Source organism: Phycodurus eques, chromosome 2 (assembly GCF_024500275.1).
Source record: "Phycodurus eques isolate BA_2022a chromosome 2, UOR_Pequ_1.1, whole genome shotgun sequence".
NCBI lineage: Eukaryota > Metazoa > Chordata > Actinopteri > Syngnathiformes > Syngnathidae > Phycodurus > Phycodurus eques.
The window spans coordinates 6,540,055-6,567,969 of record NC_084526.1 but is presented as its reverse complement, the minus strand read 5'-3'; the positions used below and the strand labels follow the sequence as shown (position 1 = coordinate 6,567,969).

The 27,915-nt window shown below is 42.0% G+C and overlaps 1 protein-coding gene across 2 annotated transcripts; it reads right to left on the bottom strand.

The window, feature by feature from the left end:
- Positions 1-855: 855 nt before the first annotated feature.
- LOC133395920 (uncharacterized) lies at positions 856-26,610 on the bottom strand. 2 transcript variants are annotated; one of them, XM_061665225.1, is made up of 13 exons: positions 26,472-26,610; positions 23,024-23,220; positions 22,366-22,500; positions 21,559-21,676; positions 21,180-21,366; positions 20,223-20,364; positions 19,945-20,100; positions 19,782-19,837; positions 14,107-14,282; positions 13,552-13,952; positions 12,996-13,092; positions 1,690-1,990; positions 856-1,576 (listed from the first exon to the last, which is right to left on the bottom strand). In XM_061665225.1, the coding sequence occupies exons 1-13, from the start codon at positions 26,589-26,591 to the stop codon at positions 1,383-1,385; spliced, it is 2,280 nt and encodes a 759-aa protein (XP_061521209.1). In that variant the 5' UTR covers positions 26,592-26,610; the 3' UTR covers positions 856-1,382. The 2 variants fall into 2 exon arrangements, with proteins under 2 accessions (XP_061521209.1, XP_061521218.1); XM_061665234.1 differs by lacking the exon at positions 23,024-23,220 and having other exon boundaries at positions 26,472-26,578.
- Positions 26,611-27,915: the final 1,305 nt, after the last annotated feature.

The window sequence follows — 27,915 nt, the reverse complement described above, 5'->3', positions numbered from 1 at the left end:
CCAAAAATGCAAGACTCCAAAACAAATGGACAGTTTCCAAAAAGAGAGGTTTAATAGACGGGCATAGGTCGGTACACGGGCAGGCAATCCAAGAAGGGCAACAGTATCCAAGAACATGAGGCAAAGAGGCAAGGTCGATAATCGGAACAGGGTCAAAGTCTTACTGTGAGTCTGTGACAAGGAATGCTGGAACGTGACGACAAGGTACAACGAACTGGCAACGAGTGGGAATGAGACACGAGGTTAAATACAATCGGTAATTAGGTATGAACGAGGCACAGGTGGTGAAGATGCTCACAGGAGCAGGTGTGTGAGAAACGAGAGAGAGGAAGACAAAACCTGGAACACACACACACACACACACACACACATGACAATAGTTGGCTTTGGGAGGTATTGATTTATATCAAATTAGACAAGATGAGACACTCGCTTTTGGGTGCTCATACAGTTTTCTGATATCCCCCCCACCCCAAATGTATTTATTTTGTTTTGGTTTATTTTATTTTATAATATTTTTACATAAATATATGTATGAATGTTATATATGTGCAAGTGTTGATAAGGGATTAAGGGTAAAAAGGGTTCCTTTTTTAAGATTAAGCTTTTGATGTCCTCTCAATATACACTGCAAAAAAAATAAATCATTGACAGCATGTTACTACGGTGCATCATGTATTGCGGGCTGTAAGTGCTAAAATCCAGATAAAACGATTAGTAAAAATTTGTTTAAGTAAAGCAATAGTACAATTTAATTTCCCCCACAGCCACTACCAAACACTATTATTCTTTCTATGGACCACCTCTACTTCCTGAACTTCTGGTATCCAGCCCCAAACAAATGAGAAAGCAAGGTAAAAGTGGCACTCTTTATTAGAAGTCAAACTGAGTCGTCCACAATTTGTACCTACAAAGCACCCTGAATAAACATACTATTTTGCATATTTATTGGTAGTTGTGGCTTACTAAGGCTTAACAAGGAGGAATATTGAAATCAGAAAAAAATGAGAGGCGAACCATGTAGATAATTGAAGAATTATCAGAAAACATTGCTGGCTAGTAAATCAGACTAGTCTGTGAAAATCACAACCAGCTGGTCAAGTTGAGTGTCCAAAGCTGGCGCTGCGGGTCATGACCTTATTCAAGGTACGTAAAACACATACCGCAACAGTTTGTTACAATTATTAAAGAGCAACAAGAACATGTAAATACATTCCGGGCTTGACAACATTCACAACCACAAGGCTAATATCCAAGCCAGTCCAGGCCTGTGTCAAATCATGTAACCATGAATTTGAACATAAAAAAGGTTAGGCCCCTTTATAAAGATTTGTATCACTTTGTTAAGGAATAAGGTTAGTTAGTTAGTTAGTTAGTTGGGTTCAGTTAATGGATTGATAAACCAGAAGAGGTTTCTGGTCCCCTCCTTTGCTCTTTCGTGTGTAGTAGGCAACAACCACAGCCAACACTACCACAGACAACGAGCACGCACTACCAAAGACCATAGTGCTGATGCTGGTGCTGAACATCTCTCTGATTTCCATTTGTCCTCCCCTCAATTTGGTTTCTCCAGAAACTGACAAAAAACATGAATGCAAAGTTAGATGATAGAGTGCAGTAAGCAGGTAGATATGTGATATAAGATATGTGTGTTGTAAGATATGTGGGTACTTTACAGTATATAAGCACCTGGCATAGGAGTGTCACTCTTTCTCATCACATCACCGTAGTCCATCTCAGTCGTCTTTCTCACATTAGCTTTAATCATGTCAGCATGCCCTATTTTCACCACACCATTGTTGTGGTGGACAGCTGCACTGGGAACAGCCTCACTGACAAACTGAAAAGGACCTTGAGTCAACGAGTGGATGGAGGTCTGCATGCCCACTGCTCGTCTGCGCCTGCGGAACTTCTCGTTCAAACAACCCATGGCACATCTGGAGAGGGGATCGTTCACGTCGCACATAAGGACTGTGCAAGTGATGTAAACCTGTAAGATGGCACGTCAGTCTAATTTCAGGAGCAAATATTAAATAATTTCATATTAACCATTTTTAGTTTAGACTTGTGATTCTCAACTGGTGGAACTGGTGAACACGGAACTGATGGGTCGCAACCTTAAAGTTTGGGTGGGTCGAGGACAGCCAGCAAAAAATTGCATGCAGAGTGGTGCCTTGAGATACAAGTGACCCTGACTTTTTTCGAGATACGAGCTGTCGATCAGTCATTTTTTTGCTTTGACTTGTGACCGCAAAATTGAGATATAAGCGCTGTATGCTGGCAGGTGACTCAACTCACAACAAAAAGCAGTTTGGCAGATAACATTTGTAATTATTCTTCAAAAAAAGAGATTTCAAGCTGTTTATTGCCACTCAGGTGAAGGTTACTTTCAAAATAAACATGAATGCAATATAATGGGAATCTCCATAGACACACGGGCTAACAATTTGCATCTATGTGACAGATATCTGAACAGAAATAGTGCGCCAATACATGTAGACATATAACATAACAATATTATATAATATTATATATAATATTATATATATATATTATATAATATAACAATATTCACAGGCATATACCTTATTATTTATCCTTTGTGAAGAACGACTAATATCACTGCCAGACTGAGACTCCGAGAGAGGTGCTCCGTCTCCAGTACAGCATATCTGTGTGATTGTCTTATATTACCCCCAGGAGGCCAAAGCGTCCACACCAGAATGAGCAGCACAATGTGCATTGAAGGATAAACTGTGACAAAAACTGTTTAATCACTTTAGATTCTATGTAATGATGTCATTACTGTATGTTCTTCTAAAGTATAATATTATAGAGTGCTATTTTCTCTTTTTTTGGGGAAGGCGAGAACGAATCATTCATTTCAATGGGGAAGATGATTTGCGATACGAGTGTTTTGAGTTACAAGTGTGGTCACGGAACAAATTAAACTTGAACATATTATATTAGATAAGGGAAAGGAAGAATACAGGGTTCCCCCACATATTCGCAATTCGCTACTTGCAGATTAAACTTTTTTTTTTTTAATTTGTTGATTTCTTATTTTTATTATTATTATTTTAACTATCCTTAGTTATTTGCTGCGGCACGTTGGATGACTGTTTAGAGCATCAGCCTCACAGTTCTGAGGACCGGGGTTCTCCTCGTGCCTGCGTGGGTTTTCTCCGGGCACTCCGGTTTCCTCCCACATCCCAAAAACATGCATTAATTGGAGACTCTTACTTGCCCGTAGGTGTGACTGTGAGTGTGAATGGTTGTTTGTTTGTATGTGCCCTGCGATTGGTTGGCAACCAATTCAGGGTGTACCCCGCCTCCTGCCTGATGATAGCTGGGATAGGCTCCAGCACGCCCGCGACCCTAGTGAGGAGAAGCGCCTCAGAAAATGGATGGATGGATAGGTATTTGCTTAAGAACTCACCTATACACAGTTTCTGTGTTCAGACCAAAGCATTGTCTAATATGAAAGTATTGCTTTAGCACCATCTTATGACATCTTGGTGCCAAGGAATTTTGTTGAAGTGAGATGAGGATCTTCATGTAGTGCTTTGCCATCATCTTGTAGCATCTGTGGTAACTATACACCTTTTTGGGGGGCCGTGAATTATTTGCGGATTTATGCTATTCGTACCTGCCTCACGCTCTAGCTACTCGTAAACAATGCAATGCAGTTCAGCCTCTGGATAGGTGATGTCATGGATAGTGATATGTTTTTGGGAGTACATCAAACTAATTTGAAAAGGTGTTTAAAATTTTTTATATTGTGAACGTTTCCAGAGGCAATTTTTAAACAATAAATGTATTTACTTTATTTATTTTTATATACTTTATTGTTCTTAACATCTATGAAAGTGGGTCACGACTTCACAATAAGAGGGCCATTGTGGTCGAGGGTGACAACAGTTGAGACCACTGGTTTGGACTGTACTGAAATAATAATCATTCATTCATTCATTCATCTACCGTTACGCTTATCCTCACTAGGGTCGCGGGCGCGCTGGAGCCTATCCCAGCTATCTTCGGGCGAGAGGCGGGGTACACCCTAAAGTGGTCGCCAGCCAATCACAGGGCACATATAAACAAACAACAATTCGCACTCACATTCACACCTACGGGCAATTTAGAGTCTTCAATTAAAAACTTCAATAATCAATAATAATAAAATAGCTACAAAAACAGAAAAACTAAAATCCGTGGTCTATCGCATCCTTTCCCATTCTTAGGATTTCATCTTGGCAAAGGCCTTTATTATTAATGTCTTCAATAATTTAAATTGTATCCTTTATTTTTAAATATTTATATGTAGAGTATGTACAATATATCACAATACATGATGCAAGGGTTTAGGTTGTAGTCAGAACTGGAATGCATCAAAATGAAAGTCGTTCCTAATATTTTCGACTCATGCAACTAATTAAGATAACCGAAAATATTAGATACGCTCTCAGTATGCTGCAGTATACTGTAGCTTAATGCCAGGGTGGGCAAAGTATGGCCCGCGGGCCACATACAGCCCCTCTCCGTTGAACAATTCAAATCAAGCACAATAAGCTTTTACTAGTAGTGGGCGGATCGATCCAAATATCGATAATATTGATACCAAGTCCGTATCGGTACCAGATCGATACGAGCATGGAAATATCGATACAGTAGTTTCGGTTTCGCTCTGCATTGCCTCAGTTTCATCAAACAGGCAACACCAGACTTAGCGTTTCTGTCTCAGTGCAGAGCAAACATACTTTGCTCCTCCTCCCTACATTTTTTGTTTCAGTGTTATGCTGTCACACGAATTAGGAGCGGAAAGAAAATAAGTAAGCAAGCTGTTGGCTCGGGGCCACCAGTCCACCAGCAGTTAATTGTCAACGTAAAACTGTCCATATGTTACTTTAGCCAACTCAAAAGTATGAATTATGTTAAAACCTTGATGTAATACATTAATACCATTGAAATATTTCGTTCCGTTCCATTACATTCGATTCTCAACACCGCTTATTCTAGTTAGGGTTCCAGGGTGCTGGAACCTATCCCAAGTGACTTTGGGCGAAAAGCGGACTACACCCTGAACTGGTCACCAGTCAGTCGCAGGGCACATAGAGACACGGACAGTCATTCGCACTCACATTCAAACCATCACTGAGTGGGGACTGAACCCACGCTGCCTGCACTAAAGTCAGGCAAGTGTACCACAACACCATCAGGGACATCCATTGAAATAGTATTTAAATTAATACATTTACTGGAGGCGGCACGGTGGACGACTGATTCGCACGTCTGCGTCACAGTTCTGAGGACTTTGATTACAATCCGGCCTCGTCTGTGTGGAGTTAGCATGTTCTCCATAAGCCTGTGTGGGTTTTCTCTGGGTACTCCAGTTTCCTCCCACATTCCAAAAACATGTGTGGTAGTTTAAGATTTGAAGACTCTAAATTGTCAGTAGGTATGAATGTGAGTGCTCATGGTTGTTTGTTTATATGTGCCCTACAATTGGCTGACAAACAGTTCAGGGTGTACCCCGCCTCTTGCCCACAGTTAGCTGGGTTAGGCTCCAGCATACCCAAGACCCTTGTGGTGATAAGTGGTGTAGAAAATGGATAGCTGGGTGGACATTTACTGGAATTATTTATTTAAGAAAAAAAATCCAGACATGAAAGTGAATGGGGAAAAATTATTTGTTACTGTTTTATTGTTTCATTCATTCATTCGTTCATTTTCCACACCGCTTATCCTCACTAGGGTCACGGGCGTGCTGGAGCCTATCCCAGCTATTTTCAGGCGAGAGGCGGGGTACACCCTGAACTGGTCGCCAGCCAATCACATTATATTGTTTCAGATATTTTTTTTTGATATATAATAAAGTATTTTATCTTTACAAATAAATGTTGTCCTAATTCTGTCCTGGTTTTCAACTGTTTAATAATTAAAAAAAAGAAATCCTCACAAAAACACTTAAAGGTCGTGAAAAGTAATTGAGATTTAGCAAGTCGATAATGCACCTACCTTCATTTTTTTCAAATTAGCGATATCGGGGATACTGGCCTGTATTAATTTAGTTTCGGCTTGATACCAAAATAATGCAGCCCTATGGGGGTGCACAAACCAGTACAAACTGTAGGCCGGTCACAAGCACGGATAAATGCAGAGGGTTGCGTCAGGAAGGGCTTCCAGCTTAAAACTTTGCCAAACAAATATGAGCGTTCATCGAAAGCGGGTTCTTATGCAGAAAGAGAAGAGGAAAGCACAGACCCTAGAATTGAATGTGAGGACTTTGAATGTTGGGATTATGACAGGAAAATCCCGGGAGTTGGTTGACATGATGATTAAGAGAAAAGTTTATATATTGTGTGTCTGGGAGAGCAAGTGGAAAGGCAGTAAGGCGAGAAGTTTGGGGTAGGGTTCCAATTATTTTACCATGGTGTAGATGGGAAGAGAAGTGGAGTAGGGGTTATTTTAAAGGAAGAGTTAGCTAAGAATGTCTTTGAGGTGAAAAAGGGTATCAGATCGAGTGATGAGGCTGAAACTTGAAATTGAGGGTGTTATGTATAATGTGATTAGTGGCTATGCCCCACAGGTAGGATGTGACCTAGAGGTGAAGGAGAAATTCTGGAAGGAGCTAGAGGAAGTAGTTCTGAGCATCCCAGACAGAGAGAGAGTTGTGGTGAAGGAAACAGGGGTGATGAAGAAGTGATGGCTAAGTACGGCATCCAAGGAAAGGAACTTGGAGGGACAGATGGTGGTAGACTTTGCAAAAAGGATGGAAATGGCTGTAGTGAACACTTTTTTTCCAGAAGATACAGGAACATAGGGTGACCTACAAGAGCGGATGTAGAAGCACGCAGGTGGATTACATCTAATGCAGGCGATGTAATATGAAGGAGGTTACTGACTGTAAGGTAGTGGTAGGGGAGATTGTGGCTAGACAGCATAGGATGGTGGTGTGTAAGATGACTCTGGTGGGACGGTGGAAGATTAAGAAGACAAAGGCAGAGCAGAGAACCATGTGGTGGAAGCTGAGAAAGGAAGCGTGTTGTGCGGCTGTACAGGCAGGAGAGTACTTGGTGTATCTTCTGGGAGGAAAATGGAGAAGGAGACTTGGTGGTGGAACCTCAAACTACATACAGTCAAATCATACAAGAAAAGAGGTTAGCTAAGCAGAAGTGGGACACTGAGAGGACCGAGGAAATGAGAAAGAAATACATGTGAGATGTGACTTAGGGCAAAGGTAGAGGTGGCAAAGGCCAAACAAGAGGCATATGATGACATTTATGCCAGGTTGGACACTAAAGAAGGAGAAAAAGATCAATACAGGTTGGCCAGACAGAGGGATAGATATGGGAAGGATGTGCAGGAGGTGAGGGTGAGTAAGGATAGAGATGGAAATGTGTTGACTGGTGCCACTAGTGTGCTGGATCGATGGAAAGAATGCTTTGAGGAGTTGATGAATGAGGAAAATTAGAGGGAAGAAAGAGTAGAAGAAGCAAGTGTGGTGGACCAGGAAGTGGCAATGTTTAGTAAGGGTGAAGTAAGAAAGACATTAAAGAGGATGAAAAATGGAAAGGCAGTTGGTCCTGATGACATTCCTGCGGAGGTATGGAAGCATCTAGGAGAGGTGGCTGTGGAGTTTTTGACCAGCTTGCTCAACAGAATTCTGGCAGGTGAGAAGATGCCTGAGGAATGGAGGAAAAGTGTGCTGGTGCACATTTTTAAGAACAAAGGTGATGTGCAGAGCTGTGGGAACTATAGAGGAATAAAGTTGATGAGCCACACAATGAAATTATGGGAAAGAATAGTGGAGGCTAGACTCGGGACAGAAGTGAGTATTTGCGAGCAACAGTAGGGTTTCATGCCTATAAAGAGTACCACAAATGCATTATTTGCCTTGAGGATGTTGATGGAAAGGTACAGAGAAGGTCAGAAGGAGCTACATTGTGTCTTTGTATATCTAGAGAAAGCCTATGACAGAGTACCCAGAGAGGAACTGTGCTACTGCGTGCAGAGGTTTGGAGTGGCAGAGAAGTATGTTAGAACAGTACAGGACATGTATCAGGGCAGCAGAACAGTTGTTAGGTGTGCTGTAGGTGTGACAGAAGAATTTAAGGTGGAGGTGGGACTGCATCAGGGATCAGCCCTGAGGCCCTTCCTGTTTGCAGTGGTGATGGATAGCCTGACAGATGAGGTTAGTCTAATCCCCATGGACCATGATGTTTGCAGATGACATTGTGATCTGCAGTGAAAGCATGGAACAGGTGGAGGAACCGTTAGGAAGGTGGAGGCATGCATTGGAAAGGAGAGGAATGAACATTAGTCAAAGTAAAACAGAATATATGTCCATGAATGAGCGGGGTCGTGGGGGAAGAGTGAGGCTACAGGGAGAAGAGATAGCAAGGGTGGAGGACTTTAAATACTTGGGGTCAACTGTCCAGAGCAATGGTGAATGTGGTAAGGAAGTGAAGAAATGGGTCCAAGCAGGTAGGAACGGGTGGAGGATAGCAAGATGGCGCCTACCAGTGTGGTCGCCTCGGTTACGCGCTCTCTAGTATTGTTTTTTTGTTTTTGTGTTTTTCGTTCGTCTTTGGAGACACGACACGACTCACTTACACAAGGGGAGACTTGCTAACCATTAAGGAGGCTACTCCGGACTTTCTTTCACCAACTTTCTCAGTTTTTTCCCAGAGTTATTCACCGGAGCAGCATGGAGACGGATGGCATGGAGACGAATGGAATGGAGACGGAGGCGACGCCACAGAGGGAAGCAAGCCGGCATCCAGGTGAAACTCCGCAAGAGATGATACAGATTGGCGTTTCCGTCCATCCACCTCGCGAATGTACGCTCCTTACCCAACAAAATGGACGAGCTTCATCTTCTGATAAAGACCAGTAAAGACTTTGGACGTTCCCCCGCCATGTGCTTTACGGAGACTTGGCTTTGTGAGGCTGTACCCGATGGCGCCGTCATGCTTCCGGGCTTTCATCTTCACCGAGCAGACCGCATCACGGAGTTAACGGGGAAAACAAAAGGCGGCGGGATATGCTTCTATATCAACGTAAAATGGTGTACGGACGTCACGGAGCTCAGCACACATTGCAGCCCGCATTTGGAGTCGCTGTTTTTGAACTGTAAGCCATTCTACCCGCCGCGTGAATTTGCATCATTCATTCTGGCTGGCGTGAAAATTCCACCTCAAGCTAACACGAACGCCACACTGCTCACGCTCACTGAACAAGTAAACGAAATTGAAAAAAAAACACCTGGACTCACCCCTCATTATTCTTGGGGACTTTAGCAAAGCTAAACTCAACCACAAACTCCCTAAATACAAGCAGCAGATCGACTGTCCTACCAGGGAAAATAACATTTTGGCCCACTGCTAATCTACGCTAAAAAACGCATACCCTGCCAAATCTCGTGCAGCACTGGGCTCGTCTGATCACTGCTTAATTAACTTAATACCGACATACAGGACAGAACTTAAATGCGCGAAGCCTACAGTGAAAACAGTGAAAAAGTGGACCAATGAAGCAAAGATGGAACTTCAAAGCTGTTTAGACTGCACAGACTGAAGTGTCTTTGAAAATCAATCTGGTCACTCCGAGAGCGAACCTCAACATCTTCATTTCCACCACCTCCAACTCTGCTTCCTGTTGTCTCTTCAAGAAACCTACAATCTCAGGTCTAAATGACAACAGGCCTGTCGCCTTGACATCTGTGGTCATGAAGTCCTTTGAACGTCTCGTGCTGGACCATCTCAAGAGCGTCACACGATGATGCAGTCAACATGGGACCACACTTCATCCTAGAACACCTCGACAGTGCAGGGACCTACGCGAGGATCCTGTTCATGGACTTCAGCTCAGCGTTCAACACCATCATCCCTGAACTCCTTTCCTCCAAGCTTCTCCAGCTCAGCGTCTCATCTGCCACCTGCCAGTGGATTTACAGCTTCCTGACGGGCAGAACACAGCAGGTGAGGCTGGGGAGGCCACCTCATCCACACGCAGCATCAGTACTGGGATGCCCCAAGGTTGTGTCCTCTCTCCGCTGCTCTTCTCTCTCTACACGAACGACTGCACCTCAACGCACCTGGCTGTCAAACTCCTGATGTTTACAGATGACAGCACTGTCATCGGCCTCATCAAGGACGGTGACGAGTCTGCATATCGACAGAAGTGGAGTGGCTGGAGCTGTGGTGCGGCTGACACAACCTGGAGCTGAACACGCTCAAGACTGGAGAGATGATCGTGGACTTCAGGATGCATCCTTCGCCACAGCTGCCCCACACGCTGTCCGGCTGCCTTGTGTCTACTGTCAAGACTTTCAAGTTCCTGGGAATTACAGTCTCTCAGGACCTGAAGTGGGCGATCAACATCAACTCCGTCCTCAAAAAGGCCCAGCAGAGGATGTACTTCCTGCGGCTTCAGAGAAAGCACGGCCTGCCACAGAAGCTGCTGAGGCAGTTCTACACAGCGGTCATCGAATCAGTCCTGTGTTCTTCCATCACAGTCTACTTTGGTGCTGCTACAAAAAAGGACAAACTCCGAATGCAACGGACAATCAAAACTGCTGAAAGAATTGTCGGTACCCCCCTACCCACCCTTGAGGATTTGCACGCTGCCAGAACTAAGACAAGAGCGTGCAAAATCCTCTCGGACCCTCCACATCCCGGTAACCAGCTCTTCCAGCTCCTTCCCTAAGGTAGGCGCTACCGATCAATGCAAACTAGAACTAGCAGACATTCCAACAGCTTCTTCCCTCTTGCAATCAACTTCTTAAACAACTAACCTACAATTCCATTGCAACATGCTGGCAATTTTTTTGTCTTGAGTTTGTTGTCACATTTCTGTCGGGCCAATTATATATTACTCATGCACTCACTGTAGTAGTCTCACCCCGCTGCACTATTTGCATATGTGTTATTGACCAATACTGGCCACTCATGCCAGAGTAGCATCTGCTCCATTTGCACACTGACTGAGGAGTATCTGCAACATTTGCACAATCAACATTGACCCAGATTATCGCACTACTTGATTGAAGTCTCGACGCCCTTTGCACAATGGTCATTGCAACGGACTATTGCAATATTAGTCATTCGAACTGCTCTAAGTGCTAGAGGACTCTGCATTTTTTGCAAAATTGTCAAAAAACATTTTCTTTAAATGTACCGGCATTACCAGATAACTAGCAACTCTTTACTGCTCAGTGACTCTTTTTTTGTCAATGTCTTTATGTCTCAAAAGTGTTCTGTTGTCGTACTAGAGTGGCTCCAATTACCGTAGACAAATTCTTTGTGTGTTTTTTGGACATACAAATAAAGGCAAATAAAGATTATTCTGATTCTGAGGAAGGTGTCGGGTGTGTTGTGTGACAGAAAAGTCTCTGATAGGATGATGGGCAAAGTTTATAAGACAGTGGTGAGGCCAGCCATGATTTATGGATTAGAGACAGTGGCACTGAAGAGACAATAGGAAGTAGAGCTGGAGGTGGCGGAAATGAAGATGTTGAGGTTCTCTCTAGGAGTGACCAGGTTGGATGAAATCAGCTCATCAGAGGGATGGCCAAGGTTAGATGTTTTGGAGACAAAGTTCGAAAGAGCAGACTTGGTTTGGAGAGATAGTGAGTATATTGGTAGAAGGATGATGAGGATGGAGCTGCCAGGCAAGAGAGCTAGAGGAAGACCAAAGAGAAGGTTGATGGATGTCGTGAGGGAAGACATGAGGGCAGTTGGTGTTAGAGGAGGATGCAGGAGATAGGCTTACATGGAAAAGAATGACACGCTGTAACGACCCCTCATGGGACAAGCCGAAATGAAAGGAAAAAGAAGATTGGCTCAAAACCAAAATATGCAGTATCGTACACCAGTAGCTTTTACATTATTTCATGTCCTATATTTGATTTTGTTTTTTTGGCATTAGTTTAGCTGTTTTGTTTTGTTTTTTTAAATTGCTGTGCCTAGAAATTCTGTCCATAAAAGTTATGAACAGAATCGGTGACAAAGGGCAGCCTTGGCGCGGAGTCCAACCCTCACCGGAAACGAGTCCGACTTACTGCCGGATATGCAGACCAAACTCTAACTCCGGCCGTACAGGAACCGAACAGCCCGCATCAGGGGGTTCGGTACCCCATATTCCCGAAGCACCCCTCACAGGACCCCCCGAGGGACACGGTCGAACGCCTTCTCCAAGTCCATAAAACACATGTAGACTGGTTGTGTGAACTCTCATGCACCCTCGAGGACCATGCCAAGGGTGTAGAGCTGGTCCACTGTTCCACAGCCAGGACGAAAACCACACTGCTCCTCCTGAATCTGAAATTCAACATCCCGAGGGACCCTCCTCTCCAGCACCCCTGAGTAGACCTTACCAGAGAGGCTGAGGAGTGTGATCCCCCTGTAGTTGGAACACACCCTCCGGTCCCCTTTCTTAAAAAGCGGGACCATCACCCCAGTCTGCCAATCCAGAGGCACTGTCCCCGATGTCCACGTGATGTTGCAGAGGCGTGTCAACCAGGACAGCCCTACAAATCCAGAGCTTTGAGGAACTCCGGGCAAATCTCATCCACCCTTGCCACCGAGGAGCTTTTTAACCACCTCGGTGACCTCAAACACAGAGATAGGAGAGCCTGCCTCAGAGAACCCAGACTCTGCTCCCTCATGGGAAGGCGTGTTGGTGGAATTGAGGAGGTCTTCGAAGCACTCTCCCCACCGGCTCACAACGTCCCAAGTCAAGGTCAGCAGCGCCCCATCCCCACTATACACAGTGTTGATGGTGGACTGCTTCACCCTCCAGAGAGCCGGATGGTGGACCAGAATTTCCTCGAAGCCGTCCGGAAGTCTTTCTCCATGGCCTCACCGAACTCATCCCATGCCCGAGTTTTTGCTTCAGCGACCACCAAAGCTGCATTCCGCTTGGCCAGCCGGTACCCATCAGTTAGTTAGCAGTTAGTTAAATGAGACACACTTAGAATTCGGTTATTCAGTTACCTGATCATTGTCTCCGTTAAATTTGAAAGCTTGAAACTCCAAGTGGTATGACAATATATCAACTGTTTTAACATTTAAAGACTGATCCTTCACACACCTGTAAGAAAAACATATATGGAACATATCAGGCAATCAATAATATACTTATTATAATTTTCTTTCAAATCTTTTCCCCTTTACTGTGATAGCCCATTAAAGTGTGTAAATGATGGTCCCGTTAATCTTTGGATAATATTCCAGCTGAACAGTTAAATCCACTACTTTTTCACCACTACACCCTTAAAAGTTGAAGGAATTGGGCCAGATTTAAAAAATACTGAAACTAAAATAAAAAATGTACCTTAATTTGAATAAATAATTAATATAAAGAATAAAAATTGAAAACAAAACCTTATTATATACAGTGAGCATGATGACAAGTGTGGTCAACCCCCTAACTATATGTAGAAAATGTGCCAACCAACCACACGTACGTACAAGTTTATGTGGGCACATTTTCAATAGTTCAAATACAGCATCACTTTTCTGTTTGTAACTGGTTTGTGTCAGTACTCACCCCTCCTTGACAAGGTAATAGAAGTCAGCATTGTCAGGGTTGTCATCAGGGGTGGCTTTACATGAGTCCAGGAACAAACTCATATTTGCTAGTTCTGATTCTGCCTTGATGCCCAGAAAAATGTTTTGAAGAAACTCGATCTGCACTGGATAATCACTGAGCTGCACCTTACTTGTGAAGTTGTCATCTGTATAAACGTCAAACGAATAGCTAAAGCTGTCCAATTTGGAGTCGCTGAAAATGTAATCAGACTTTTCAACATTATAATTTGAGGAGATTGTGGCTATTTTAGGAAACTGGCAGGAGAACCCAATCTTCACCATCTTTCTTCGGAATACCGTTTTTGACGGATCAGGTATGGTTTGGATCTGATTCTTGAAAATAATATACTTTTCTTCATCCTGTTTGAAAGCGAAAATAAAGTGTGAAACTGTCAGATTACAAGAAATAGGCAGCAGTTCATTTGTGATTTAGAGTACCAATATTGTCACAGAATAATTGTGATCAATTGGAAAATGTGTACTCCATAAATAAATAAATAAATAACGTCAGTACCTCAATTATTGTACCACAGTTGGTGAACAACGCAGAGCCAGTGATATGAGTGCTGTTATAAGTGACCAAGCATGATGGGTCATTCAATGAGAGATAGTTCACGTCCACTTCAGGCAATGTAGATATGTCAACAGCAACCATCATCTGGTTGGCTGTGCATGTCACAGCCGTTTTACCTGTGATCGCATTCCATGAAAATATCAAACAACCAGTAAAAGATCATTTCAAATTGTAGAAGTACTCTTTAACAATGTATGATATGTCATCATGATCATTGGGGCAATACCAATTTAATATATTTGTTGATAGATTGAGAAAATGGCGGCATGGTGGACGACTGGTTAGCACATCTGCCTCACAGTTCTGAGGACTGGGGTTCAAGTCCCGGCCCCGCCAGTGTGTAGTTTGCATTTTCTCCCCGTGCCTGCGTGGGTTTTCTCCGGGTACTCCGGTTTCTTCCCACATCCTTAAAACATGCGTGGTAGATTGATTGAAGTCTCTAAATTGCTCGTAGGTGTGAATGTGAGTGTGAATGGCTGTTTGTTTCCATGTGTCCTGCGATTGGCTGCCGACCAGTTCATGGTGTACCCCGCCTCTCGCCCGAAAATAGCTGCGATAGGCTCCAGCATGCTCGCGACCCTAGTGAGGATAAGCGGTACCGAAAATGGATGGATAGATGATTGAGAAAATGAAGAAAGGGAACAAATAATATCAATTTCCAAACCATTTCCCCTCATCCTTATGTCAATTACATCACTTCATATTATTCCACTATGGCCACAGGGCACACTTCAAGTTGTAGGGGGCGTACATTGAATATATTCGATGTATTGCGGGTTGTTACATGTGAGATGTATAAAATGACTATATCTACTACTATCGAGTATAGATCCTCACGTAATTCTGCTTTGACTCTCTGGTGGTGCGCCTCTCACAGTAAGCAGCACACGCCCCTGCCCATGGATGATCCCGTGGGCATCCCTGCCCATCCAGAACATTTCCGCGCGCGTGCGTGTTTTTGTATCAGCTTAAAACTGAGACTATTTTATTCTCATGTTCAAAATCCAACTGTAGTGTCTGCTTGATTCATTATATTGGTGTCACAGAGATGCCAACTGTTAAGATTTGGCCGGTTGCCGCGTGTTCCGATGTTATGCCGAAGTTGAAAATAATCCGCAAACCTGAGAGGACGACACAACATGCGGTCATGTAAATTACCTGAAGTGGCTATCATGAGCTCGGCGTACCGTGGCAAGTGATTGGCTATAATAAGATCTGGAATCTACCAACCAATCACCATGATGTTTGTTGATGATGTCATTGTGTTTTCCTTCGTGTAAAAAAAAAACTGGCTTCAAACTCGTCTGACGGGCAGCTGTTAGGCCACGACTGTCTAGCTACTAGCTGCTACTGTGGCTAACGCGACATTCGCGCTCCTAATAAAGGTCACTAATCATTGCCTCCATGGCAACAAATAAGCCACAATTCTACCCTAGGTTGAGAAGCATTTACAGGAGAAGACAGCTAAGCCATGCTAGACTGGTTCTCAGCTATCATTAAATGTCACCAAGCAAACACCGGAATAGGTGATTTTTACTGCAGTAGGCTCACTGGAACCGCGTTCGTACAGCTGAGAGTAACCAACTACGAAAAGAAAGTTACTGTAATATGTGTGTATGTCTGGAGTTAAAATATAAGACAGCCACACACAGGACAGTCCGAAAACTGTTATTATTGTTATTATCACACTCATCAGCCAAGAGGAGGGGCCATATACTATAGTCAATATTTTATATTAGTAATTTGATGTTGGGTGGCACGGTGAACGACTGGTTAGCACATCTGCCTCACAGTTCTGAGGACCCGGGTTCAAATCTGGCTTCCCCTGTATGTAATTTGCATGTTCTCCCTGTGCATGCGTGGGTTTTCTCCGGGGTACTCCAATTTCCTCCCTAATCACCCAAAACGTGTGGTAGGTTAATTGAAGACTCTTTAGGTGTGAATGTGAGTATGAATGGTTGTTTATGTGTGCCCTGCGATTCGCTGGCGACCAGTTCAGGGTGTACCCTGCCTCTCGCCCAGGGTTAGCTGGCATAGGCTCCAGCACCCCTGCGACGTGAGTGAGAAAAAGCGGCATGGAAAATGGATGGATGGATGGATAACTTATTAACTATTTGTCTCACTATTTTTGTTAAGTGAAGTTTACAAAGACTGTCTCTTATATATTTTTATAAAAACAAGTAGCCTATTTAAGTGAAATCCAGAAACATTGTCAGTATTATTTTTTAAGTATTTAAGTATTTATGTTGCATCCAAAAAGGTTATACTTATTTTATTTTTTCATAAAAACTTTATTCTTAAACAAAAAAAAAATTATGTTGAGGTGGAGTTGGCGGTATCTGCTAAATGTAGCTAATAAAGGTACTTGAAATCTAACTTACCGTATTTTCACGACCATAAGGCGCACTTAAAAGTCCTAAATTTTCTCCAAAATGGACGGGGCGCCTTATAATGCGGCGCGCCTTATGTGTGCACCGAGTTCCAAAATCTGTAAATGTTGTTGTGTGACTTTAATGAGCGCTCTGCTTGACTGACTGGGAGCATTTCCTGCCGACACGCTATTTATATAGAGGAAGGCGGACGTGACTGAGGACAGCATGCGGACGTTAAAGGGGGAAGGGTGCGCGTGAAAGGTCGCTCAAGGCACGCCCCCTGTAGGTATATAGTTCCGGTATGTGCATCGGTTTGGCTAAGGACCCGCGAAAATGGCACCTACAAAGAGACACGCTTACGAAGCACAGTTTAAACTGCAAACTATTAATTATGCGGAGGAACATGGGAATTTAGCAACCGCGAGAGAATTCAAGATCAACGAATCCATGATTCACAAGTGGAGGAAGCGGGAAAACGAGCTTCCCCAAATCAAGAAGACGAAGCTGAGTTTCTGCGGAAACAAGGCGAGGTGGATGGATTAATGAGCAAAGAACAGCCGGGTGAAGCGTCTCTACAGTCACCATTCGACTGAGGGCAATAACTTGGAGCTTGCCATCATTCCGGGAGGCTTGACAAACCGCTGGACATCCGTGTAAACAAGGCATTCAAAGTGAAGTTGTGAGCGGCGTGGGAGCCATGGATGACAGATGGCAAACACAGCTTTACTAAGACTAGCAGGCAGCGCCGGGCGAGTTACGCCACAATTTGTGAATGGACTGTGGATACCTGGGCTAACGTGTCTGCTTGCACTGTTGTTCGAGCTTTCATAAAAGCCGGCATAATTTCTGAGGAGCCGCACGGCAACAAGACTCCGACAATGACGAGAGGGGGAAAAAAAAAAAAAGTGAAGCCCCAAGAAATGCAAGAACCCAGCTTGCCCAACTGAGACAAAGAGTGTAGATGTAGGGTGAAAATATTGATGGGGAAGTACATCTAAAAAAAGAAAAAACAGCATGATAAAATAAAATTCATTAATAAATGAATGAATAAATAAATAGATAGATACGTAAGTACTTGTACATCTAAAAAAAACTAAAACAAGATTATATAAAATCCATTAATAAATGAATGAATACAAAAAGATATACACAATAAAATGAATATAAATAAATATATTATTTGGTCATTTGGTCATTTATTTATTAATGGTCATTGCACCGGACTATTGCAATATTAGTCGTTCGAACTGCTCTAAGTGCTAGAGGACTCTGCATCTTTTTGCACAATTGTTTTTTGTCAATGTCTTTATGTCCCCAAAGTGTTCTGTAAATTGACTGTTTGTTGTGCTAGAGCGGCTCCAACTACCGGAGACAAATTCCTTGTGTGTTTTGGACATACTTGGCAAATAAAGATGATTCTGATTCTGATTCTGATTCTGATCAATTCAAAAGAAGACAAATCAATCAAATAAAATTTTGCCACCGAATTTGCGTGTCTCAGATCTTCAGGAAAGTTGTTCCAAAGTTGAGTCGATCACCTTTAGTTTTAAGCCTCGACTTTTGAACAACCATAAGGCCCTCACCCGAACATGTGAGACCACGGGCTGGCTCATTCAGGGTTAAAAGCTTGTTAAAGGGGTAACATAGCTCGGAGCAAGGCTTTAAATGTAATCAGTAAGATCTTAAAATCAATTCTAAAACAGACAGGAACCATTGAAGAGATCCTAAAATAGAAGTGATGTGGTGCAGCCTATTTGATTCAGTGAGAAGTCCAGCTGCTGCAATCTGAACTAGCTGGAGGCAAGAAAGTGATTTCTTGCTAATTGCAGAGAGGAGTGAGTTGCAATAGTGTAGCCTGGAGAAGATTAGTGCATAGATTAAACGCTCACAGTCCGGTTTAGTGATTATTGATTTTATTTTGGCTATTGTGCGTATATAGAAGAAGCACACTTGACAACTTTGTTGTCAAATGTTTAGAGCATTTCCATTCGTAAATGATGTGTCTTGCACTGTACGTTTTTTATTTTTTATTTTCTCTTTTTTAAATGCTTTTAGGCTGTTTTTTGATTCTACTTTTTTTATCACTTTATTTTTATTTGTTCAATAATTTTAATAATGTAAAGGACATTGAGTTAAATTGTGTATGAAATGCGTTATATAAATAACTTTGCTTTGCTTTGCTTCCATTACAAGTCCTTATGGTCACCAGTCAATCACAGGGCCCATATAGAGACGTTCACATTCACACCAACACTGCATGGGAACTGAACCCATGCTGGATGCATCGAATCCACCAATTTAACTACTACACCATCAGTGATTCTAAAATTGGAATTGTAATATTAAAATTGTAGACGCAGCACGCTGGTATAGTGGTTCTTACATCGGCCTCACAATCGAGAGATTCTGGGCTTGACTCTCAGCTCTGGCCCTCCTGTGTGGAATTTGCATGGCCTCCCTATGTTTGCAGTGGGTTTTGAATGAATGTGAGTGTGAATTATTTTTTGTTTGTGTGCTACAATCTCCTCCCCCTGGTGACCAGTCAAGGGTGTACCTTGCCTTTTTTCTGAGCTCACTTGCCGCTGCCATTTCCTTACCTTCCATGAGAAAACACTGAAAAATATATAATGAACAAATGCAAAGTGCTATAAAAATGAGGTTGTGACAGACAGACTACAAATTTATATGCAGTACTACTTTAACTGCGTCGTGTTACTGCTGTCTTTCTCCTCAACATTCCTGCCTGCTACTCTAAATTGCTCATGTCTGTGAGACTGTGACAGTGTGCCCTGCAATTGAATGGAGATCAATCCTAAATGTACAGTACTCTACCTCTCATCCACCGTCAACTGGGATGGACAGCAACTTCCATCCATCCATCCATCCATCTTTACCGCTTATCTTCACAAGGGTCACGGGCTGCTGGAGCTATCTTCGGCGGGAAGAGGGGTACTCCCTGAACTGGTAGCCAGCCAATCGCAGGGTACATCTAAACAAACAACCATTCGCACTCACATTCACACCTACGGGCAATTTAGAGTCTCTAATCAACCGACCATGCATGTTTTTGGGAGGAAACCGCAGTACCCGGAGAAAACCCATGCAGGCACAGGGAGAACATGCAAACTCCACATAGGCGAGGCAGGATTTTAATCCAGGTCCTCAGGTGGTAGATGTGCTAACCAGTTGGCCACCATGCCGCATATGGAAATATAAGTAACTTAATAATTTTGATGAACAAACCATGAACGGACGCTGGTTTGCTCACAATGACAACAACACACCTCATCTCTGATTGGCTGAAATACAAAGATACATATAGATTTTACAGGTTTTGTTAGATATAATCAACAACAAAATAACATCAGAAAAATAATAAACATTGTCAACATCATTGAACTCTCACGATTCATTTGTCTCTGCAGTGAAGCAGACTGGTGCAACTCTGTACGCATCACTATCTTGTGGCGTCCAGGTTAAGGTAAGTTCAGCTTTTCCATGTTCACCATCATTGAAGTGTTTTTTCATGTTGTGGGGCCCGCTGACCTGAAAGTCATTAATGCTTCAAGAAAACAAAGACAAGAACAAAAATGTTTGAAATAATTATCTTAATGTATTGATAGCTTATATTTTGATAATGTTCGACATGTTAGAGAATGAGTTATAATTGGAAGGAAGACCTACATAGCATGATGAGCCTGAGCTTTGGCATGAAGAATCAATTTGTCACCAACAGTGGCATGAAACACATACTTGTGTTTGGGTGTTGGTTCCAAGAACTTGGGTTGCACATGACCAAGTTCACAGTTTGGCATTGAAGGGAGGACTGAAACAAAGACAGAATTACTGAGACATATAAAAGGAATACTTTACTTTACTGGCTGTCACTTTATTTGTGAATCTTGTAAGGCAAACCAATAGAACATTTTTGCCAAGGGTGTAATCGACGCCCACCCACTTTCCAAAAATGTCCTCTCACACATTAACAGGCAAACACCTTAAAGCCATTGGAAGGAGTTTTATCACAGGGGATATGGGATGACACCTTCTTGTGACTGGCTCCAAGTCAGCCCACGTTAGCAGAAAGCTTACAGCTTATAGCTTAAAGTACTTTTATTGTTGGGTTAGGTAATGATAGAACACTTATTAAAATTGCTTTCTAATAGTTGGGCGGTCTCATTCTGTAAATGGTTTGCCAAAACAATATGGAACAACCTCCTTAAGAAATTTTATTCCCCATAAAAATGTTAATTCAACTTAAATCCTACTTGTATAATAATAGTAACAGTGTAATAACAGTGTAAAAGATCTAATATATACCACACCCATAAACATACCAAAAAGAGCATTTTGCCTCAATTGTTAACTGAAAAGGGCTCCAAGGTCAGTCGACACTAAGCTAACGATATTTTAAATTTTATAATATTAAGTTTCATTCCTGCCTGCTTCCTCATGTTATCATCTTGATTTTAAATAAGAAATAGTTTTTCTACACTGAAGAACTACATAAAATTAGCTATCGCTTATGTATTTATTGATTGTGTCTTTATAATTTCTTTTGTATGATGTGTCTAGCTCTTGCACGCACTTGCACATCAGATGTAAACAATTCAGAGTTATAGAATGTGATGAATCACTTACTTTCTAGCAAGAACTGCAGCTTTAGCTTGCAAAGAGGTGATGCGTTTTCATCTGAGGTCTCCCAGTATGTTGATGTTCCATTTGCATGGGACAGATAGATTTTTTTTGTGGGGAAATCCTCAAGCATTAATTCAAAAACGTAGACACCATTCCTGACGTGCCCTGTCTTTTCTAGTGTGCAAGTAGTCTGGGTAAACGCAAAAAGTGAAACAGTGGAGCTCATTACCAAACATGATATATTATACTATGTTATATTCTGAAAGTAGAGCGGTATACATAATTTCCCGTTCTTATGTGTTGGCCCTGCTTACATGTAAAGCTACAAACTATGTTGCCCTTTTAACAAATTAGGTACAGCGTAATAATATTCTGGAATTACCTCATTAATAGTAATGTTGTTATGAACTGTGGCTTCTGCAGACGAGTGGCACTTCACATGATCTCCATCTGGATCATACGCTAAAAGATGAATGTTTGAAAAACAGTTCTGGGGCACCCTGCATAAAAACAGATACTGTACTTTATAGTTAATAGAAAAAAAACATCAAACCTTGATAGGACACTCATTGAAGTAATTGGAAAGACTAAATTTGTACCCATTGATCCATTTGCCAACCACTTTAACAATATAGTTCAGTCAACTGTTTAATCATCCATCCATCCATTTTCTGAACTGCCGAGCCTCACGTGAGTCGCTAGTGGGCCGGCGCCTATCTCAGCAGACTTCGGATGAGAGGCGGGGTAAACCCTGAACTGGTCGCAAGCCAATCGCAGGGCACATATAGACAAACAAGCATTCACACTCACATTCGCACCTACAGACAATTTACAGTCTTCAAGTAACTTACCATGCATGTTTTTGGAATGTAGGCGGAAACCGGAGTACCCGGAAAAAACCCATGCAGGCAGGGTGAGAACATGCAAACTCCAAACAGGCGAGGCTGGATATGATCCCCAGAACTGTGAGGCAGATGTGCTAACCAGTTGGGCACCGTGCCGCCCTAATCAATTTATTATTTTTTTGAATACTAATCATCATCATGAATATAATAATAATAATAATAATAAATGATGTTCAGGCATACATAAGCAGATAATCATTTTAGCTGCTACTTTATCTTATCTGTCATGTTAGTTGTGGTTATGTGATTTATTGCATACTGAGTCTTAAGCGATAAATATTTACCTGAGGGAGGACACTGTAGTGGTTACAGGACAGTTGTTAAGGGCTTCAGTGTCAGACCGTGTTCTGAGGTCCAAATGTGCATGGGCTGTCCAATTAGTCTTTGTATCGTTAGTTGCCCAGCAGCAACCTGTGTTACTAAAAAGAAGTGTTGTTAGTGTTAATCTCTCATGGGTACAAACTACAGTATAAATAGCTTACATGCACCTCCAACATATTTGCAACATACTGGTAGTATGTTGCCATTCTATTGTGACATTGTAGTCATATGTATAAGTAAAACCTCTCCCCCTCTTCAAGATGATGAACATTGTTTTTGCTGTCATTAATTGGACAGGCTTTGACATATTGATATGATCTCCAACATCTGGGTTTTGTGTACTTTACTTAAATAAACCCATTTTCTTTATATTGTGTGATAACACCATCTCCTATAAAGCTGTTTTGGCACATAATCTTATAGTCTAAGATAAACATAGCAATAAACATGGTAGCTTTCAAATCAAATCCATAAATATGCAGCAAGAAAATGTCATTATCTAATTCAAGTTGCTCAGTTTTCATTTCAGTGATTACGTGTACTTTAACATGAATTTTAAAAAGAAAATTGTGTTGCCTTTAAAAATGATCATGAATCTGAAAGCCTTTTTGTCATGTGTACCTCAGAGAAATATAGGAGGCATTTAATGAGACATTTGCCATTGTATGTCCCTCAGACTGACACCACCTGCCCCGGCCAGTGTTGTCCTGGTCTGTTTGGATGACACTACCGTTGATGAAGCTTGTACACTTCTCACATGCATAGGATGATGGGTGAACACAGTTATTCCTGCCATTCTGTCTGTGATGGAAGGCCACCTAAAGGGAGATGTTTTGAAGACTATGTCAGATTCATTTAAAAACACCTGATGCCTGCTACTATTTGTGCGCAATGTTCTGGTAGAGAAAGTATTCTTTTTGTGGAGCTTTAACTAGAACTTGAATATGGACTAACAACTTTCATTTGATATTAGTAAACTTTTAAATTCCATCCATCCATTTCTATCGCGCTTACCTGTCCTGAGTAACAAGAAAACTGTAGTCTAGCTAGATTGACTTGAGGTAAGAAGTGCGGTACACGCGTGACTTATCAGCTGTCAATCAAATAACTGACAGACAACCATTCACACTTTTCACACCTTACAGACTGTCACATCCCTGTTATAAAAAGTTGACACTCCCCAGTTGAAATGCCAGGTTTTTGACAGTGATATAAAAAAAAAAAATCCGACCAAGATAACAATTTCAAAACCTTTTCCACCCTTAATTTGCCCTATAGCCCATACAACTCAATTGAAATAAAATATATAATAAAAGGAAGTCTTTTAAAGAAGGTAAGAAAATTAAACAACTGAGGTTATGTGGTTGCACAAGTAAGCACACGATCTTATAACTGGGAATGTTCAGAATCAACCAATTGCATTTAAAGTCAAACTTAAATGGCCAGTATTTAAGGTGCCTCTGATTAATCGCAAATAAAGTCCAGATGTTCTCTTTGTTTTTTTGTTTGGTTTACAACAGAAGCCTGATGGTTTTGTGCTAACACTCACTGATATTTGGAATTGTTCATAATCACCTCCTACTTGACTAAGGCTGCAGTTCCAGCTGAAGAAAGACTGCCCCAAACCATGATGCGGTCATCACTTTTGCTTCAAATGTAGCTTATGGTGTTCTTTTGGGGATGAGCAGTGTTGTGTTTGCACCTAACGTACCTTTTGGAATATTTGCCAAAAAAGTTCAACCTTGGTTTAATCGGACCATAACACATTTCCCCCCATGGGTTTAGGAGATTTAAAGAGTGATTTATTTGGTTTTTTTTTTACTGTTTTTTGTTGTTGTTGTTGCTGTTTTCTGTAAATCAAGGCTTCCAACTTGACACCCTACACAAAAGCCCATAGGAAGAACAAGGGAGGTTGCTGTCACATGTACTAAACAGCCAATTCTTTCCAGAAACTCCTCCAGCCTCTTGGCAGCCTTCCAGACCATTTTTCCTATCGCTTTTCATCAATTTTCAAGGGAGATCCTGGTCTTGGTAATATCACTGTTGTTGTGATTTTCTCCACTTGATGACAGTGTTCCATAGTATAGTATTTAATGTCTCGGAAATTATTTTGTACCCTTCTCCTGACCGACAACTTTGAATAATGAGATACTGTATCTCTAATGCTGTGGAAGCTCTCTGCAAACCATGGCTTGTGCTGTAAGATGTGACTACAAAGAAATGTCAGAAAAAGCCTACTAGGACATCTGAACTTTATTTTGGGTTACTTCGAGGCACTCGTCACAAACACCTGACAAGGGAACAGTTGTGTGAAGACTTCTTATATCCACTTTATGGCCAATTTAGAGAGTTGGATAATCTTAACACACAGTGCCGTGAAAAAGTATTGGCCCTCTTCTCAAATTGTGGTATTTTTACATAGTTTCCCCACTTTAATGTTTAAGATAATCAAACAAATGTAAATATCAGACAAATATAACCCAAGTGAATTTAAAATGCTGTTTTTAAGTTGTGATTTAATTCATTAAGTAAAAAAAATATTAAAAGTTACCTGGCCATGTGTGAAAAAGTAAGAACACCCCTTGGTAGATCATGAATTAATTGTAGCTAATCACAATTTTGGGTTAATTTTCACTGATCACACCCAAGCCTGACTACCTCCAGATGAAACTTTTCAAAGTCAGAAGAAGATTCTGTTCATTACCTTTATGGACAGAATTTCTAGGCACAGCCAAGGTGTTAAGGGGGTCCGGTTTTGTGGCATCAGTATTATGCAGCTTTTTGCAGATGGTGTGTTTCTGAAGGTTCTCAAGCCATGACTTTCAACTCTTGTTGGAGGGGTTTGCAGCCGAATATGAAGCGGCTTGGATGAAAATCCGCACCTCCAAAACTGAGGCTATGGTCCTCAGTTAGAAAAGGGTGGTGTACCCTCTTCAGGTTGGGGAAAAGATCCTGCCCCAAGTTGTGGAGTTCAAGTATCTCGGGGTCTAGGGAAGGAGGAGCGAGAGATTGACAGGCGGATCGGTGCATCATCTGGAGTGATGCAGACTCTGAATCTGTCTGTCTTGGTGAAGAAGAAAGCCGAGCCGAAAGGCAAAGCTATCGATTTACTGTTCAATCTACGTTCTTACGCTCACCCATGGTCATGAGCTGTGGGCCGTGACTGAAAGAACAACATGAGCAGCCAAAATGAGTTTCATCCGCATGGTGCTCTCTCTTAGAGATAGGGTGAGAAGCTCGGTCATCCTGGAAGGACTCAGAGTCAAGCCACTGCTCCTTCACATTGAGAGGAGCCAGATGAGGTGGCTCGGGCATCTGGTTAGGATGCCCCCTGGACGCCTCCCTGGTGAGGTGTTCTGGGCATATCCCACGGGGAGGAGGTTCCGGGGACAACCCAGGACACGCTGGAGAGACTATGTCTCCCGGCTGGCCTGGGAACGCCTCGGGATCTCCCAGAAGAGCTGGATGAAGTGACTGGGGAGAGGGAAGTCTGGGCTTCCCTGTTAAAACTGCTGCCCCCGTGACCTGATCTTGTTTAAACGGAAGAAAATGAATGGATGCATGTTATTCAAAAGTGTAACTATGAGTTTAAACTTTTCAAAATCTCAGACAAACTAATGGACTGCATCACAAGGTGGAGGTTCCACATCATATTTGGAAAAATGTCAGAATGGCACATGACCAGAGAGAGCCAATCACAAGCGTGGGTTTTGTTTTGTTTTGAACGTTTATTTTGGAATACCTTTAGAAGGAGGAAGTGCTGGGGGGGGGGGGGGGGGTTGCGAATATTTTTCAAACGTAACAAAATTGTAGTCATGGAAATTTCGAAAAGCAACTGTAATTTAATTACACATTTCCTCCCAGTAATGTAATGGATTACAATTACATACATTTTGCGATTCAATTATGTAATCTCATTACATGTAATTCGTGACTCCTCACCACTGCCCTAAACTGGCAAAGTTTAGTTTATCTTACTTATATGACTCGATCTACTTTTGAACGCACCATTCATTTAAAAGGGGATGCCACGCAAAAGGAAACATAACATTTGCATCGAGCACAGTACCTTAATATTTCCATCAGGGTCCTTGTGTGGCTTCATAAAACTAATGCTATCCCCAAAAAAATCAGCTGAAGTTAAACCCAGTACTGCCAACAGCATCAGGAGTATGACACCTGCTGCCATGATGCCGTCAAGGATCTGTTCATACAAAGCTTGCTCAGTAAGTTTTAAACAGATCCCTGAAAAGGCGTTTCCTTTGGAGTCCACCCAACAGGTCAAACCTGATATTAATTGAAATGTTGTTTTTTCCTCACTCTGAAAAATGCCTTTCTCAGTCTCATCTCTCAGTACATTACTAATTCTACCTTGAAGTTCAACTCAGTTGTACAAAAGGTCAGAGCAGAATGAATTGCCCTGACAGCAAAATCTGATTCTGTGATTCGAAAAATAAAGGATGGAAACCAATGGGTCCCAAACCCATTTTAGCACTAGACTGTGAAAGATCTGCTGTCCAAGGCTTCAGACATTTACTCGTCCATTATTCAAAAGAGGAGAAATTGGGCTTACTATTGAGTTAATACTATTACTCTAAAATTAGTGAAAAGGGGAGGTAATAGCATTGTTCTTAATCAATTAATAATAAATAACCAAATAAACCCCCAGTAGATATCCACTATTATACAAAATTCTAAGCAATCAATGTTATATAAAAGTAAAGTGGGGGCGGCTTGGTGCAGAGAGTAAGTATGCACCGTAAAACCAGGGTCGCCAGTTCATATCCCCGCCTGAGCACACATCGTTGTCGTGTCCCTGGGCAAAATACTGAACCCACATTACCCATGAGATTGGAGGGGCTGTAGGAACACAATGAAAGTGATTTACAATCCAAAATGTCCATGATTGAATTGAATGACATCCAACCATCAAACCAAAAGTAAACCTGTTCTCCACTTCAAAATTATAATTGTTTTTTTCTACTGTCATTAATTGGACAGGCTTTGACATACTGATATTATCGCCAACATCCGGGTTTTGTATTCTTTACTTTAATAAACCCATTTTCTTTATTATTGTGTGATGATCTCTTATAAAGTTGTTTTGATGAATGAGTTTTATATTTTATGATGAACATAGATATAAACTTGGTAAATTCAAATTGCTTGGTGTTCATTTAAGGAATTACGTGTACTTTAACATGAATTTTAAAAAAATGTGATGCCATTAAAAATGATCATGAATCTGAAAGCCTTTGATCATGTACCTTAGAGAAATATGGGAGGCATTCAATGAGACATTTGTCATTGTATGTCCCTCAGACTGTCGGAGGACACCCGCCCCTAACTACAAAGTGGGTCAGCGAGTTTGGCTCTCGACCAAACATATTCCACTCCGGGTGGAGTCCAAGAAGCTCGCTCCCAGGTTCGTTGGGCCCTTCCCCATCACAAAGATCATCAACCCTGTCACCGTGAAGCTGAGGCTCCCAAGGTCGATGCGGGTCCACCCTGCT

What these genes read in the sequence shown, in the direction of transcription:
- LOC133395920 (XM_061665225.1), bottom strand. Translation starts at nt 26,591, where the DNA reads ATGGCAGCAGGTGTCATACTCCTGATGCTGTTGGCAGTACTGGGTTTA. An exon ending in TTAACGGAGACAATGATCAG is followed by an intron (nt 1,991 to 12,995) that starts GTAACTGAATAA and finishes GCCATCTTACAG; the next exon opens with GTTTACATCACTTGCACAGT. An exon ending in GAGTGACACTCCTATGCCAG is followed by an intron (nt 1,577 to 1,689) that starts GTGCTTATATAC and finishes GTTTTTTGTCAG; the next exon opens with TTTCTGGAGAAACCAAATTG.